Consider the following 19090-nt stretch of genomic DNA (forward strand, 5'->3'; position numbering starts at 1 on the left):
GATAGTCAATTAAAAGTGAAACAATCTGTCTGTAAACAATTGTTGGAAAATTACTCGTGTCATGCACAAAGTAGATGTGCTAAACGACATGTCAAAATTATAGTTGCTAATATTAAATCTGTGGAGTGGTTAAAAAATGAGTTTTAATTACTTCAACCTAAGTGTATGTAAACTTCTGACTTCAACTGTGTGTGTATATATAATTATATATATAATTTCTGTAAAAAATTAAGAGACAACTACAAATGTTCAGATTCTCTGGATTTACTATTTATAGGTATGAGTTTGAGTAAAATATATATTTTTGCTTTATTCTATAAACTACTGATAACATTTCTCCCAAATTCCAAATAAAAATGGTCATTTAGAGCATTTATTTGCAGAAATGACAACTGGTCGAAATAACAAAAGATGTTGTGTTTTCAGACCTCGAATAATGCAAAGAAAACAAGTTCAATACTAATGTTTTAACTTAGGAAGAGTTCAGAAATCAATATTTGGTGGAGTAACCCTGATTTTCAATCACAGATTTCATGCGTCTTTGCACGCTTTCCACCAGTCTTTCACATTGCTGTTGAGTGATTTTATGCCACTCCTGGCTCAAAAATTCAAGCAGGAATTCAATAAACACTGGAATGGAATGGCTGCCATACATGTAGAGATGCTGATTTAATAAACCTTTGGAGCGGTCTCAATTTTTTCCAGAGCTGTATATGTGTGTGTGTGTGTATATATATATATATATATATATATATATATATATATATATATATATATATTATATATGGCTTCAGTAATAGTCACTCCTGACAGATATCCTATTGTGTCAGGTACTCAAGTAGCTACTCACTCTTCTTTAGGGAACCAGGGTTATACAAATAACCCAGACGTAATGTGTGCACGAGGAAACAAAACTGTTAATAGACTCGAAGACCTGGATTTAGCAATAATGAAGTGACTGAAAATTGTCAATTTATAAAAATTTAAAAAATTATCAATATTTGCATATTAGAATATATTTTAATTATAATAAAATACATTTGAATGTAATTTGCAATATTAATTGTTAATATTATTAAAGCAGATATGACATACCAATCGGTTGGCCTCATCGTCTGCTCTTGAGCCAATGGCCAAAATCTCAGAGGTGTTGTTGAAGCACAGAGAGGTTGCTGGTGTCACCAGGTTCATGACGCTCTTCAGAGGTTTGGGCTCTACACTGTGCAAGCATTCTTTCTGTGAGTAGATGTTCACCACACCAGATTGAGAGCTACAAATGAAACACACAAATGTTCTACAGGATTCACAGACAGATTTTCTTTCACATCATTTCTTTATGCAATAAGGTATGGGAGATTCTGCTATATTCTGAATATAAAAAATATTGAATTGTATACAGCTATATAAAATCGGATGACTAAACAGAAATCAGAAGAAACTGCTATCTACAATTTATAACAAATCTTACTTTTAAAGATTTTTTAAAAATAATTTTTACAAAGTTACAGTTTTTGTGAAATTGAGTAAATATAGTGCTAAATAAAAGTTTTAAGAATATGTTACTTACTATATTAAATTGTGTGATATCAGCATTATATCAGCTGTCCTGCTCTCTGGATATCGTTCAACCACTATAAAATACCATCTTTTTTTAGGGGCCAATCACCGAAGCTGCTGTGGAACCTACTGTATCCGTTAGTATTATTATTCCTCCCCAATAGGAGCCTAAGGCAGCCTATAGAACCGTATATAGGAAAATGATGAAATTTGGCACACTGATAGGGGTGGGCATGCATAGCCCCATACCAAATTTGGGGTCTCTAGGACACACTCTATAGCGCAATTCACTTTTCTTTTGCGCTTATCTTTTGAACCGTTTGTCCTAGAAACAAAATTCTGTTGCATCTGATTACTCTCCTCCTGATTCCAATAGACCCTTTCAAATAGAGTTTTGCAAAAGGTTGTTTAATTAAATAAATATGTAGTCTGTATGTGCCGCACGCTAAAAAGTGAATTAGTGCTCTAATTTTAATTTGTGCGCTAATGTTTATGTAATGACAATCATATATCAGATATAGTTTTTTTGTATTGGAGCATTTTTATGAGCATGAGTACATAAGGCAGTATCATATCCAATCCTGATACCAGAATCTGTATCGGGACATCCCTAACATTTCAGGTCATGAGGAGTGCTGGAGCCTATCCCAGCTGCCTCAGATCGTAGGAAGGGGAACACCCTGGACAGTCCATCACAGGGCTTGCAGTAAACATTAAAAACTAAATTAATATTTGGTGTGAGCACCCTATCCCTTTAAAACAGCACCAATTCTACTAGGTACACTTGCACAGTTTTTCAAGGTTGTTGGCAGATAGGTTGTTCTAAGCATCATGGAGCACTTACAACAGTTCTATGTACTTGAGGCTGTCTCAATTGCTTCTGTCTCTTCATGCACTCCCAGACTGACTCAATGGACCCATTTACACCTTGCATTAACGTGTTTTCAGCGATCGGATCGCTATCGGGTTACACTTGACCACATCAAATAAAATGTGTAAATGCACCCATGACGCATTGTGATCGGATTATGATCGGATCACTGACACCACATTCAGAGGTGGTCAGGAACGGATTCCGACCACATTTAAAGGTGCAAATTAATAATGATGGTTGCGCTATAGTCACCCATTTTTAAAGGGCTATGCTGTGTGTTCTTGGCTTTTTCTGTTAATTCAGACATTAAATTGGAATGTTCAATGAAAGCCTTTGAATTATTCATCAATGCTTTTAAAATTCGCAAAAAGATGCAGAATTTTCAGTTACCACAGCCTCTAATGTACATTTTACGCAGATAACTGAACGTATCTCTTTCTGATCACAGTGGAGACTAATTTGACTGCAAGGTGTAAATGCAATCCAGCTAAAGAATATCCAGATACTATCCCGATGTTAATGCAAGGTGTAAATGGGGCCAATGATGTTGAGATCCAGGCTCTGTTGGGGCCATGCCATCTGTTGCAGGACTCCTTGTTCTACTTCTGTTCTATTTGCAAAAGGAATGTTTGGAAATCTAAAAATGATATTTCCTATAGACAACTAAAGCAGAAGATATAAAATAACCATCTTAAGAAAAGACAGTTCTAATGTGCCTAAGACTTTTGCATAGTAATGTATATAATATAAATCACAGATAAAAAAATAGATCTATTTTAGAAGGCTATGAAGATTTTTAGCACCTTATAAGAACAAAATTATGAAGGTAAGTCTACCCAAAAAAGATTTGCATGTGTAGAGTAAGATCTGTAAAAGCACAAATTAAGTTACAAGTGTGATAAAAAGATTTGTATGCATAGAGTAAGATTTGTGAAATTGTAAATCAAATTGGAAGTCTAAGTGCACGCACAGACCGTTTTGAGGTATAAATCAAGTTGCAAGTGTAAGAAAAAAGATTTGCAATATTTTAATGCTTTGCATATGTGCAAGTTGTGAATCGGTATCTTCATATTTACACAAATAAATTATTTGTATTCTTCTGACTTATTTTTTCACGATTACACACAAACTATTTTTCGCCAAAATATGGTCTATGCTAGCAAAGAAAGGATGTCAAGAACAGCAAAACGAACTGACCACCTAGAATCAGTCTGTATATGTACTGTAAATATTAACTACTGAAAGTGTAAATGACTGCCGTTAGTAGCGAAAATATTTTTCAGAAATAATTCAATATACATGGTTCCTTCTTTCCTTTTATTGCGCTCACACTTTTGGCACGACTCTCATGCAAAAAGAGTTTTGCGTGCAACTTTACACACACACAATAAAAGAACGTGTATTAATATTTAAGTTTTATATTTAAGAGAGGAGAGATGCCATTCTGCCAGAGGAACGACATTGAGCCATATGAAAAAAAAAATCCAATCAGGTCAGAGAAAAGTAGTCAACGAAAACCTCATTCGATTGGTTACAAGAAGCAGGTAGACCCGCCTCTCCCTTTCATTTAGAAAGTCACGCCTACAGTGTGAGAGCAACAAAAGGGAATACGGAACCAAAGTATATCAGATTATTTATGGATAATTTTCGCCACAAGCACAAGTCATTTACACTTTTACAATAGACTACACTGATACAATGTGGTCAATACATTTTGCTGTTCATGACACCCTTTCTTTGCTTGTATATTGCTGATTGCAGGTTTGCAATGTTTTTGGCCATATTTAGCAGGAAAAAAAAGTTTGAAGAACACAGATCAAAATTACTAAATTAATATGAATTTACAAAATCACAACACATTAATTACACTTATGCAAAGCATTAAAATATTACAAATCTTTGTTACGCTTGCAACTTGATTTACACCTTTACAAAACATTCTGTGCATATGCAATTTTTTTTATTCATGAGTATACAGCTTGAATATTTGATTTGCACAAGTGGGTGGACTTGAAACCTTATTGGTATGGCTGCTAGGATCACTGTGAAAACCGCCCAACTGCGGTGGTGAAGTGGTTTTATATTTAAGAGATGTGGAGTGTCACTGGCGGGTGATGTGCATGTAAATGTATCAACTTTGTAAGACCTTGCAAAAATCTGAAATAAATTAATGAAATAACATACGAGTTTAGAGAAGTATTGGATCCTTAGTGTTGTCAATTCTTAGTGCTAGAGATTTTTTAATGATCTGTTTTTAAGAGACCGTAGGATTTTGTACTACATAGAGCATATTCACAACGTGAGTTACGCCCCTAGTGCAACTTGTTTAAGTTTAGCTGTGCATTTGCTTCATTGTATGAGCAGATTCGCACAATTTAGTACAAGCTCAGTTGTGCATTCGCTTCATTTTCTGTGCAGATGAAAGTAGTAAAATTATATTGATTTTGTTGATATTGCGGATTAATGTCATATAGGATGAGTTTAAAAAATATGATTAAATACTACGACTGAATCATTTAACAAGTTTTTATCCAACAAAGTTTTTCTTCTAAATAAAACATGGTTAGTGCATTGGTAATATCTTGCAGTGTTTTTTTATTTTACATCAAATTATCATCAACAGTATGGATTAAGTAGAATTGTTTATCCTCATGATGCGTAATATTTTCCATCTCGTCTTTATCAGAATAATAAAAACACATTGTTCATTTTGTCAGAAATTTGTTGACTAAACGTGTATTCAGTGCGGCTGGAAACATCGTAACCCTAGTGAGGTCTCTCTAAAACCGAACAATGTTTTTTTTTTTTCTGTTGACAATTGAAAAAGCTTTAAGCCAAGGTATGACTGAACCATTTAATTATTGTCCAGCCATTTACTGATATTTATTCTTGTGGAATATTTAAATTTAGCTGTATTAACAGATTTTGACATTTTGGAATATTTTTAGCCATTGGAGTTTACATGTTTTTAAGGAAGTTCTTTGACTCGCTGAAGGAAGTGGGAGCCGTGCAAACATCCAACATCAGACTGTTTATTGTCAGCACTTTTCAGTGTAACAAAACATTCAACACCGCTGCTTTTCAGCAGCATGAACACACACCAACGGGGTGCTTTTCAGCTCCCCAGACACACACAGCTTCATTGTAACTCTCTCGCTCCCTGAGTCTCTCCCCGACTGCAGCTCTCATTGCAGTTTTATCACTTGCCCGTTAAAGCTGTAATCACCCATAGCTGGGCGAGATAATCCGCTGCAGGTGTAAATCCCGGCCTCGCTCCGCACAGTCGCCGCTCAGCCCACCCCGCTCTCCACAATGTTAAGTCAAGCTCTTTATTGTCATAGAACAGGTACAAAATTATTTTTGTATTACACAAGGTAGTTGCAAGTTGTAAATTAAATATCTTATAAATTGAAAATATGTAATAAAGAAAACTCTAGAAATATTTGTGTGAATTAGACAAAGAGATATTATATATATATATAATATCTCTTTGTCTATATAATATATCTCTTTGCCTAATATCTCTCTCTCTCTCTCTCTATAGAGAGAGAGAGAGAGAGAGAGAGAGAGATACACACATACATCCACATACACACGCACGCACACAGGCGGCCAAAAGTTTGGAATAATGTACAGATTTTGCTCTTATGGAGAGAAATTGGTACTTTTATTCACCAAAGTGGCATTCAGCTGATCACAGTGTATAGTCAGGACATTAATAACATGAAAAATTACTATTACAATTATAAAAAAAATAAATAAAAAAGAAATTCAGAACTTCTTGGTAGAATTCAATGAAGCTGTCAGCTGAGGACATGAGGCATTTCTTTCTCAAACTAGAGACTCTGATGTACTTATCCTCTTGTTTAGTTGTACATCTGGGCCTTCCACATCTCTTTCTGTCCTTGTTAGAGCCAGTTGTCTTTTGTCTTTGAAGACTGTAGTGTACACTTTTGTATGAAATCTTCAGTTTTTTGGCAATTTCAAGCATTGTATAGCCTTCATTCCTCAAAACAATGATTGAGTTTCTAGAGAAAGCGTTTTTCTTTTGTTTTTTGCCATTTTTGACCTAATATCGACCTTAAGACATACCAGTCTATTGCATACTGTGGCAACTCAAAAACAAAGACAATGTTAATCTTCATTTAATGAACCAAATAGCTTTCAACTGTGTATAATATAATGGCAAGTGATTTTCTAGTACCAAATTAGCAATTTAGCATGATTACTCAAGGATAAGGTGTTGGAGTGATGGCTGCTGGAAATGGGGCCTGTCTAGATTTTATCAAAAATGACTTTTTCTTTCAAATAGTGATGGTGCTGTTTTTTACATCAGTAATGTCCTGACTATACTTTATCAGTTGAATGTCACTTTGGTGAAATAAAGTACCAATTTCCTTCCGAAACAGCTAAATCTGTACATTATTCCAAACTTTTGGCCGCCACTGTTTGGAATAATGTACAGATTTTGCTGTAACGGAAGTTTTTTTTATTTTGTCAAAAGGATAAACAATAAAAACATTTTTCATAGCCTTCTTTGCTCACATTTACCAAGGGTGCCAATATTATTATTATAAACTTTGCTCAAGAAACTTGAGATCTATGGAGAAAGAAACCTGCAAAAATAATAAATGAATAAATACACAAATAAGTAAATAAATCCATATATTTGTGCATAAATAATTAAATGTGAGGATATACACAAATAATTAAATACATTAAAAAATAAATTAATGCACCCATTAATGCAAAATACAATATAAAACGACTGAGGAAAAGCAAAAATGGTAAAGGATATGCAAAACTGAAACTTGATTTTTAATTCTATATTCCTTTAATCATTCATTTATTTCTGTATGTAGTTCCGTATTTATTTTTCCTCCATGCAACATGCCAATGAGAGGATGTTAATCAAACATCAGTAGGCGTTACAACTAGTAACTGATGCATTATATATTAACATGATTCACCCAAACCTACCCTTCCAGTAACCGTCCTCTCTCATTGATATACACAGACTTAAAAATCATTACCAAGGGGCCTGGGTAGATCAGCGAGTACTGACGCTGCCTAAAACCCCTGGAGTCATGAGTTCGAATCCAGGGTGTGCTGAGTGACTCCAGCCAGGTCTCCTAAGCAACCATATTGGCCCAGTTGCTAGGAAGGGTAGAGTCACATGGGGTAACCTCCTCGTGGTCATGATGAGTGGTTCTCGCTCTCAATGTGGCACGTGCTAAGCTGTGCGTGGGTCGCAGAGAATAGCATGAGCCTCCACATGCTGTGAGTCTCCGCGGTGTCATGCACAGCGAGCCATGTGATAAGACGTGCGGATTGACTGTCTCAGAAGTGGAGGCAACGGAGACTTGTCCTCCGCCACCCAGATTGAGGTGAGTAACCGCGCCACCACGAGGACCTAGTAAGTAGTGGGAATTGGGCATGCCAAATTGGGGAGATTTAGCCACCAGAGTAGAACCCGTTACCCCAATGTTAATCCACCCAGATCAAATAGGTTTCATCAAAAATAGGAATGTGTCAGATAATATCCGTAGATTATTTAACTTATTCTTGCCCAACAAAAACAAACCAAAACCATAACCGTATCATTAGACAAAAAAAAGCATTCAATAGAGTTGAAAAGCATTCAATGAAGTAAATTGGTCTTTTCTATTCAGCACCCTATGCAGATTTGGTTTTGGAGAGTCGTTCATCCATTGGATAAGTATACTATACGCTTCACCCAGGGCCACAATTACCACAAATGGGATCACATCACAAAGTTTCACTCTTCACTGGGAACCAAAATACTCTCTCCTTCTGTTTGCCATTTTATTTAACCGCTAGCCGCAGCAATACGACAAAATAATAAAATTAAAGGAATACAAGATACCAAGTCACAACATAAAATTAGTCTCAATGCAGATGATTTATTATTATATTTACAGGACCCCTAGAATTCACTACAGGAAACCTTCAATATTGTTAATATATTCTCCAAAATTTCAAATTACACAAACTGGAACAAATTAACCATACTACTACTTTGAGAATGCCTGGAATTCTATGGCTCAAAACACCACTCTCTCCACACCGGCAACATTAAATATTTAGGTATCAATATTTTCCCCAGGCTGTCAGAGCTTTTTAATCTCAATTACACCCCTTTGTTAAAAAAAGACAGAAGTTAATTTTAAACGCTGGACCAACCTTCCATTCTCGCTCATTGGCCAAAGTGTTTCAGTTCAAATGAAAACTCTACCACAAATTAACTATCTGTTTTCAGTGCTCCCAACTACACCAACAGATAAATGGTTAAATCACTTGACTCATTAACCTCACATTTCTATTGGAAAAACAAGAAACCCAAAATCTCCCTGGCAAAACTACAAAAGACAATCACAAGTGGCCTAGAAGCTCCAAACTTCCAATATACTTTTTTTAGCAAATCAATTACAATATTTAGTCAAATGGATTCAGAACGACAATTACGATAACTCATGAACAGATCTAGAACAAAATCAATCCAGAAATACCTCAGTTGCAAACCTTACCTTCCTACCAAATTCCAAGAAAATGAACTATTGTAAGAATATCACTATCACTTCAACTCTGACAGCATGGTGGAAAGTGAACAAAATTATTAAATCTAACACCATGTAGATACACCCCAATCTGGCACAATCCTGATTTTCAACTGCACAACAATCCTGTCCACTTTCCATCATGGCAGCAGAAAGGAATCACTCACCTTCACACTCACCTATTTCAAAATAACCAATTCATATCATTCAATACACTAGTCCGGAGGTATGGAGTTGGGGGAGAACAGTACCTCCAGTACCAACAATTAAAATCAATAATTAAATCAAAGATTAATATATCTAACAACCCACTACACCCTTCTTGGTTAATTGAAGAGATAATGAAAATCACAAACTCCAGAAAATGTATATCTAAACTTTATAAACTTATATCAAAGACTGATCCAACAATAACACTACCAATGGGTAAATTATTGGCTTTCTCCCCCAACCCTGACCTCTGGGTGGAAATATGTAATAATACCTTTTCTATGACAGCAATACAAATGTACAACTTACAGCATAAGATTATTCACAGGATTCACATCACAAAAGAAAAAGGTTCAAAATGGGTTTAACCGACACAGACACCTGTTCACAATGCACTCTGGGTACCACTGACAATTACTTCCATGCCACATGGGCCTACCAACCAGTTTACTCCCTATGGATAGCAGTGACAGAGAAACTTTCCACTATTCTGAGCTGTAGAATCCCTCCATCTCCATCACCTCACAATTAAACATAAAAACCCACTCCTTATTTCTCTAACTACTGCCAAAAAACAATTCTTCTACACTGGAAATCAAAAAAATCTCTACATATCGACCACTGGATCAATATTCTCACAGAATACATCACATTAGAGAAAATAACATCCACCCATAGGGGGAATATATCTGCTTTTAATGACATCTGGAACCCATTCGTAATTCATCTTAACTTAAACCAGACACCTGGGGCAGCATACACACACTTCTCCACAAACCTATAAAAATACAACAAGCTATTATTATCATTACTGAAATTATTATTATTATTGATAGTATTATTACCATTATTGTTGTTATTATTATTATCATTATCACTACTGGCTATGATAATGGGGCTAGTAGTGGAGGTAGTAGTAATAGTAGTACTATTATTGTAACTATTATTGAAATCCAATTATAGACAGTTTTGTTAACACTTGTTTTGTTACGTCTTGGTACCCCTCCCTTTTATTTTTTTACACATCACCTGTCATTTCACTACCAACTGCTACTCTTGTATTCTTGCAATTCATTATTATATTATTATCCTATTATTATACTATAATCCATTATTATATTATTATAGTATTATGTATGTATGGCTATTACTTTTAGTAAGGTTTGTGTTTCCGTTTCAGCTGAAGAGTGTGCACCACATAATGAGAAAGGAATGCATTAGTGAACCCCATATATATATATATATATATATATATATATATATATATATATATGGGGTTCACTAATGCATTCCTTTCTCATTATGTGGTGCACACTCTTCAGCTGAAACGGAAACACAAACCTTACTAAAAGTAATAGCCATACATATATAAATCAATTTTTATTTTTTATTAAAAAATTTTTACTGATTCCCATCAACAAATTAAATAAACATAACAGAAAATACAGAATCAAATTATATACCCTTCCCCCCGAACATTACCCCCCCTCCCCCCACCCGACACAAACACGCATCCCAGTGGTCATAATTATTTTGAAACTGCATGGAGGCACGAGGTCTGCAGATGTGGCCAGGGCAATAAATTGCTATATCTGTACTGTGAGACGCCGAAGACAGCACTACAGGGAGACAGAAAGGACAGCTGATCGTCCTCGCAGTGGCAGACCACGTGTAACAACACCTGCACAGGATCGGTATATCCGAATATCACACCTGTACACACAGGTACAGAATGGCAACAACAACTGCCCGAGTTACACCGGGAACGCACAATCCCTCCATCAGTGCTCAGACTGTCCGCAATAGGCTGAGAGAGGCTGGACTGAGGGATTGTAGGACTGTTGTAAGGGAGGTTCTTACCAGACATCACCTGCAACAACGTCGCCTATGGGCACAAACCCACTTTCGTTGGACTAAACAGGACTGGCAAAAAGTGCTCTTCACTGACGAATCACAGTTTTGCATCACCAGTGGTGACGGTCGGACTCACATTTATCGAAGGAATGAGCGTTACACTGAGGCCTGAACTCTGGTGTGGGATCGATTTGGAGGTGGAGGGTCCATCTTGGTCTGGGGCGGTGTGTCACAGCATCATCAGACTGAGCTTGTTGTCACTGTAGGCAATCTCAACGCTGTGCGTTACAGGGAAGACATCCACCTCCTTTCTTATTGCGGCTGCTAATCTTTCCAGGGCAAGACAGAACAATAAGGGGGAAAGAGGACAACCCTGCCGGATGCCCCTATCCAAAGTAAAATAATCGGAAATGAATCCATTAGTTTGAACCACCTCTACCGGGTGTCTATAAAGTAACTTAATCCACCCGATAAAAGTATTCCCGAACCCGTATATTTCCAAAATCTTAAAAAGATACTCCCGGCAAAACCATCTGGCCCCAGAGCCTTGCCTGTAGGCAAGGCCTTAATAACCTCGCAAAGCTCCTCCAAGGTTATCTCAAAATCAAGAGAATTCCTTTGCTCATTTGTCAGTTTAGGAAGTTCTAATGGTTTCACAAAGTTTCTAATATCCTCATCAGTAGACGAAAACGTGGAACTACAGAGATCAAGACAGAATTCTTTAAAAGCATTATTAATATCATTGGCTGAGGTAAATATTTCACCACAAGCAGATTTCCCTGAGGGAATGGTAGAAAAAGAAAAAAAATAATTATATCTGTATCTCAGTCAGGTCAATTCCCTGAGGCCATTAGATGACATTCGGAACTTCAGCTCTGCCTCTGCACTTTTAATATTCCCTTCGAATTCCACGAGTTCTTGTGCTTTAGATTTTTTGGTGAATGAGGCATACTGTATGATTCGACTCCTAAGAACCGCCTTAAGTGCCTCCCAAGCCATGCCCACAAAGGATACTGAGGACCAGTTGGTCTCCATATAGACATTGATTTCAGTCTTTAGCATTTGTTGGAATTCAGGATTTTGCAAAAGAGATACATTAAAACGGCAACTATATGATTTCTTTTTCTCTGTATGTGGCAACAACTCTAAACACACCAGGGCGTGATCCAAGACTAAAATGTTTCCAATTGAGCAATCAACAACAGATGAAATAAGGGACTTGGATATAAAAACAAAATCTATTCTAGAATAAATCTTATGGACTGATGAAAAAAAATGTATAGTCCCTACCAGATGGGTTCAAAAGTCTCCAAATATCTGTAAGACCAAGATTTTTACACATCCTGTGACGCGTCAATGTTGCTCGAGGGGGTTTGCACATTTTTGCTGCACTATGATCAAGGACTGAGTCCATCAAAAGATTAAAGTCTCCTCCCAATATTATATCATGAGGAGTGCCAGCAGCTTGCAACATCCCTTCAAGATCTATAAAAAAAGCCCTGATCATCAACGTTAGGTACATAAATATTAGCCAAAATAAGACTTTGTCCCTGAATTCAAGCTTTCTTGGAAGATTCACAGCATTTTCTTGTTCCCAGATTTTGAAACGTGATAGTTTCAAGGAATGCAAGAAACATTTACATCAATGGATGATCGCTTTTGCTCTGATGTTTCCGGCCAAATTGAGAATAGATACTAAGCATGGCTGCAAAATATTTACATGACAGTGAGCTGTCTCGCTGTACATACGAAGCTGGGCACCATTTTTGTTTCTTTTTGTGTTGGTTCCGCCTAGCGGCTGGAGTTTGTTTTGTGGAATAACACTCCAAGAAACTTTTGCATCGACGAAGTGTCACTTTTACACTGAAGTTCCCAGCCAAATTGAGAATAAGGATGGCCGCAAAATATTTTCATGCCCACAACAAGCAATGTCTTTCATAAAATCAATGGACTGAGGAAGTCATGGTGTGTTTCTCACATGCCTCCAAGTGAGATGTCTCACTGAATATACTCTTGACCGTCCGAGGAAGCTGCGTGCCTTTTTTGTTTCTTTTTGTGCTGGTTCCGCTTAGCGGCTGGAGTTTGTTTTGTGGAATAACACTCCTTCGGGACAGTTGTGGATGAATCTACTCATTCTTTGTGCTTATGCCTCCTATTGGATGGAGTTTGTTTTGTGGAATATTTTTTGCATGACATTGGAATGATTAGGTCATCTCCTGCACCCATGAAACAGCCGGCTCACTGAACATTTGTTTGACTGTCCGAAGAAACTGAACGGCATTATTTTTTTAATTTATTTTTTTTGTGCTGGTTCCTTGAATTGATCACATTTCTCTTGTCAAATTCGCAAAGTCTGGGAACAAGAAAATGCTGTGGTTTTTCCAGTAAATCCTTCCTTTATTCCTCGCCTTGCGTAACACAAGATCTTTATCAGATGGTCTCAGAAATTTGTCCAGAATTGATCAGGGCCCTGCCTTTCTCCGCAGCTCGCCAAGCAGGATCCCTGTGAGCTTGCTCGATTTCCAGCTTATGGCCTGCTATGTCGAGCAGATCCGGAAGGAGCCCATCTAGGAATTTCACCATATCCTGTCCTTTTTCACCCTCAGGAATTCCGACGAAATGTACATTATTCCGCCGGCTACGGTTCTCCATGTCCTCCAGCTTCTCCCAGACACGCTCCAAATCCACCTTGGTCACTAGCGGATTAGCAGATAATTCCCTCTCCGATGACTCCAGATAATCTATCCATTTCTCAACATCCCCCACTCTTGTAATCACCTCAGTGAACTTTGCCTCCATGGCAGTGATTGATTGATGTATCACAACAAGATCCTCCAAGTCAGCAACGACCTTCGTCAGCACTGCCGACATGTTCAGCATCTCTCGCCACATTTTCCGCACTTCTCCGACTAAATTGACTCCCAGGCTCGCGGCCTGCTCGGGGGTGTCAACTTGAGCACGTAAGTGTCTTTTAATGTCTCCAGAGCTGGAGGATTTTGAATTCTTTGACATACTGTCCTACAGCTATGGAACAGTGTATCGAGTATCACTGGTTTATGTCATTAAAAGTGTTAAAACTAGCAAAGTGAGCAGAGCTCGCCATTCACACGTCCGATCCTCGCATGCCGTCACTTGACTTCCCTGTATTTATTATTTTTGCGAGTTTCGTCCTCCATAAAAATCTTCTCAAAGCAATGTGATAACAAAATTAAACAAGTAAAAAATAAAATCCAACGAAAATAAAAATTTCTTGAAGTAAACAAATATAAAATAAATATCACTTCTTGCTAAATAAATAACCGAATTAATGCAGAGTTCATCTTTTGACTTACATAATATTCTTGTGTGCGCTTCATTCTGAGGTGGTGAAACAGATTGCTTGTATTATGAGTGATGATCGTCGTGTGAACCAAAGATGTCGCATCTGTTTTATTAACAAGCTTCTCTTCATTTTCTTGGCCTGTTTCAGAGTCGTCCCGTTCTGTGGAGATTTTGTTCTCCATTTGGGGTTTTCCTGGGTCAAAAATGATCGAGTAGCACGAGTAATCCCGCTCAAATCTCTCGTCTCTGGAGCACAAATATCGGAAAGCCTGCTGCCATAGTCACGTGAAACATTCAAGTGTCAGGTGAATATTTAGCACTTTTAAAGCGCCGAACGCTCGATAAAGGTCAATATATTTGCTTGAGCGGCTGCAGAAAAATGCCGGAAAAACCCTGTCCATGTTTCTTCAATTCTGTCTCACGTGAAGCCCTGCCCACTGATAGATAAGCCCACGCTGTGTACATATCGCGATATATACAATTTAGAAAATCTCTACCGGTTGACACATTATATCGTCGCCACGATATATATCGTCATATCGCCCAGCCCTAATTAGAATAATGATATAGTGGGTTAGTGTAGATGAGAGCAGTAAGCCAATCAAATTTTGTGCACTCACTCGGTTGTCTGCTCGCTCTATAGCAGCTGAATTTTAAAAATATTATGCCAAATGGCTTAGCTCCTCATACAAAACCATTTTAAATTGCTAAATATTTCCTCTAAAAAGTGGAAAAAATTATTTGTAAAACAAAGCGTTTAGTTTTTGGAAAAAAATAAATAAATAAATATAAATATATATATATATATATATATATATATATATATATATATATATATACACACACACAAACAAATAAATGATGTTTTAATGTTTAATGTTTTATAAAGCAAATAATGTGTTGTAAATGTTACTCACCCACAGGCCAGGTACATGCCATCTTTTGACAATGCAAGTGATGTTCCTCTTACACAGCCATCATCTGCAAACTTGTTCAAACACTTACTGGTCCGCACATCCCAGACGAACACCTCACCTTCCTCTGCCACAGACAAAATGCATCACAAATTCAATGAGAATTTCTAAGTCCCAAATTCCACCATACACCATATGTACATGTATGTACATGAAAAATGACTGTTTAGCAATGTGTTATTTTTACCAATTCAAATTTGTAGAATTGATTCTGGGACATTTGACCAGGTTTTCTCATTTATGAAATGCATTTGGCCACTCTTCCTATTTCTTTTGTTGATGTTTTAGATGAAGTTGGGGAGTGACTAAGTATCACTGCTATCAACTTCGACACCACATTTTTCAAAAAATTGTCCAGTAAACAGCTTCTTTTCCAAAAAGCAGTGGTGTAGCATGAAAACCCCCCCACCATTAACAGACAGGCAGTCACTGAAAAACTGAATTAGGAATTACTAGGGATGTGCATGAGTAATCGTTCTACACCAGATCCTCCGGTATTAAAATCACTACACGAATATCGCAAATTCATTTTCCTTTACGCATTTGGCTGCCGTGCACAATGCTAAATTACACTGTATTTTCCCCCTGAATCTCTCACCATATCTTGCAGTTACAATTGTGTTCACTTGGGGGCGCTGTGTATGTGTGTCTCTTTGGGGTGTTGGATGAGAGAAGATATCATGGCATCTGTGCATCTTAAAGCAAAGCCAAGTTATATTACTTAAAAATACTTGTAATATTTTGATTCTTATTGAATTCTAGTCTATTGGTACACTGCCTGGCTAAAAAAACAAAAAAACAAAAAAAGATTGTCATTCTGGAATATGCCCGTGCCATCAGGGAAGAAAAAAATCCATTGATGGGGTAAACTGGTCATTCAGTATATTCAGGTAGTCAGCTGACTTCATTTTATTGCCGCATAATGTTGCTGAGCCTAGACCTGACCAACTGAAGCAACCCCAGATCATAACACTGCCTCCAGAGGCTTGTACAGTGGGCACTATGCATGACGGGTGCATCGCTTCATGTGCTTCCCTCCTTACCCTGACGTGCCCATTGCTTTGGAATAAGGTACATCTGGACTCAGACCACATGACCTTTTTCCATTGCTCCACAGTCAAATCTTTATACTCCCTAGCCAATTGAAGTCATTTTTTTCCCAATTAGCCTCACTAACAAGTGGCTTTCTTGTGGCCACACAGCTGTTTAATTCCAGTTCTGTAAGATCTCTTCACACTGTGCGTGTGGAAATGCTCTTTCACTATTAAACATAGCCGTGAATTCTACTGTCGATTTTTTACGATGTGACTTCAAGCGTTTTATTGATCTCCGATCATTCCCAAAAAAATTCCGACCACATTTCTTCCGCGAAGCTGATGGTTCACCACTATCCTTCCAGGTTTTAATAATGCATTTGACAGATAGGAGTCACGTGGCGCCATGTGGGGGTCAGATGTGTGAACGGCGAGCTCTGAGCACTTTGCTAGTTTTTCAATCTTTTTGTGTTTTAAATCGATGAGATTCAATACACCCTGATACATAACTGTTCTGTGAAGTCAACATGACAAAATCCTCGGGTTCTGGAGATATTAAAAGACAGTTATGTGCTCAAGCTGATACCCCAGACAGGGCCACAGACCAGGGACTCAGTTTGGACGGTGCGACGGGAGAGATTCAGAGGCAAATGGCGAGAATGTCTGTAATGCTGGTGAAGGTCGTGGTGAACTTGTAGGATCTTGCTGTAATATGTGTATCTGCTGCACTCATGAACATTCGTTGACTGTCCGAGGAAACCAAATGTATTTTACATTTTTTTTGTGCTGGTTCTGCTAGAGGCTGGAATTTGTTTTGTGGAGGAACACACCTTCGATACAGTTTTATGAATGAATCTACACGTTCTTTGTGTTTATTCTGCCTATTGGCTAGAGTTTGTTTTATAGATTATTTTCTTTATGTAATTCTGTCTCTCAAAATTTGTATAGAAACACCGGACTTGAGCAATCCAACGGCAAAGTTGTCGCGGGGGCTCTCATAGGCGTACATGGACTGTTCGAGTTTAGAAGGATGGACGCCAGTTGGCGCTGTCATACGCGTGTTAATGCGCACGTTTTTCTTTTTTCTGTTTGTTTGGTTCGGGGGGGGGGGGGGGGGGGGTTGGTTCAGGGTTTGACTGTTGCACTAATGTTGGAATGTGGTCTTTATAATTTTATTTTTGACACAATCTATTTTTTCTCATGTTAAAATGTCAATTGTTAATATCAGTGGATTGTCTCTCTCCACGTGGAATGTGAATGGGTTGGGGCACCCCATAAAAAGAAGGTTATTTATTTTCTTAAACATAAGAAATATGATAGTGTTTCTTCAAGAACACATCTTTCCCTGCAGGAAGCTGAAATTTGGGAAGATATGGGGTGGACATGTTTTCTTTAGTGCTGACTCAAGTAAGAGCAGGGGAGTCATTACATTGATAAGCATTTCAAATGTCTCAAACAGATTAAAGATAAATTAGGAAGAGTCATTATTGTTTTAGCAGAAATTCAGGAGCATAGGTTGATTTTGGCTAATATTTACGCACCTAACGCTGATGATCAGGGCTTTTTTACAAATATTGAAGGATGTTGCAAGCCGCTAGCACCCCTCATGATATAATATTGGGAGGAGACTTTAATCTAATGATGGATTCAGTCCTTGATCATAGTGAAGCAAAAGTGTGTAAGCCCCCTAGAACAACACTGACACTTCACAGGATGTGTAAAAATCTTGGTCTTACAGATATTTGGAGACTTTTGAACCCATCTGGTAGAGACTATAAATTCTTTTTCCATCAGTCCATAAGATTTATTCTAGAATAGATTTATATATATATATATATATATATATATATATATATATATATATATATATATATATATATATATATATATATATATATATATAAAGTCCCTCATTTCATCTGTTGTTGATTGTTCAAATGGAAACATCTTAGTCACAGATCACGCCCTGGTGAGTTTAGAGTGTTGCCACATATGGAGAAAAAGAAATCATATAGTTGGCACTTTAATGTATCCTAACAAATGTTAAAGGCTGAAATCAATGTTTATATGGAGACCAACTGGTCCTCAGTATCCTCAGTGGGCGCGGCTTGGGAGGCACTTAAGGCGGTTCTTAGGGGTCGGATCATACAGTATGCCTCATTCATCAAAAAATCCAAAGCACGAGAACTCGTGGGGTTGGAAGGGAATATTACAAGTGACGAGGCGAGTCGTCTGATGGCCTCAGAGTGGTAGTGGGTGTTAAAAGTTGATTGTGTATCTATGTTTTGCTTTTCTGTGTTTTAATAAAAATGTTAATCATTAAAAAAAAAAGAAATGCTTACTTTGGAGAGAGCCCTCGCTTTGATTGAGAGGCGCATTGCCGACAATGGAGTTCTATTCAGATCTTATTCAGTTAGTATAAGGCCAATAGCCAGGCTAAAAACACGGATAACATGACGGCTAAAGCAGACAAAATGCAGGGAGCAGATCATCAGGCTAAAAGAGATACTAACCACTGCCTTACAGAAACTGAAATTGTAGCCTACTTAACATAGCTTATCTTTCTATTTTACCGCATGTATCGGTTTTTCCACTTGTATACTTTCATCGCGATTCAACTGCATGCATTTTACCATGCGCATCCGTTTTATGTGCAGGGCGTTTGGGTGATGTCTCCACAGCATACTC

General features: G+C 37.5%; 1 protein-coding gene across 1 annotated transcript in view; it reads right to left on the reverse strand.

Annotated features, from left to right (window-relative positions):
• utp18 (UTP18 small subunit processome component) overlaps positions 1-19090 on the reverse strand; it is a 75142-nt gene that overhangs the window by 21715 nt on the left and 34337 nt on the right. Inside the window, exons 10-11 of the mRNA XM_051670827.1 lie at positions 15312-15435; positions 1096-1270 (exon numbers count right to left, since the gene is read on the reverse strand). Coding sequence (XP_051526787.1) covers positions 1096-1270; positions 15312-15435 — 299 coding nt within the window. The remainder of the gene's footprint in view (positions 1-1095; positions 1271-15311; positions 15436-19090) is intronic.

Source organism: Myxocyprinus asiaticus, chromosome 34 (genome assembly GCF_019703515.2).
Source record: "Myxocyprinus asiaticus isolate MX2 ecotype Aquarium Trade chromosome 34, UBuf_Myxa_2, whole genome shotgun sequence".
Lineage (NCBI taxonomy): Eukaryota > Metazoa > Chordata > Actinopteri > Cypriniformes > Catostomidae > Myxocyprinus > Myxocyprinus asiaticus.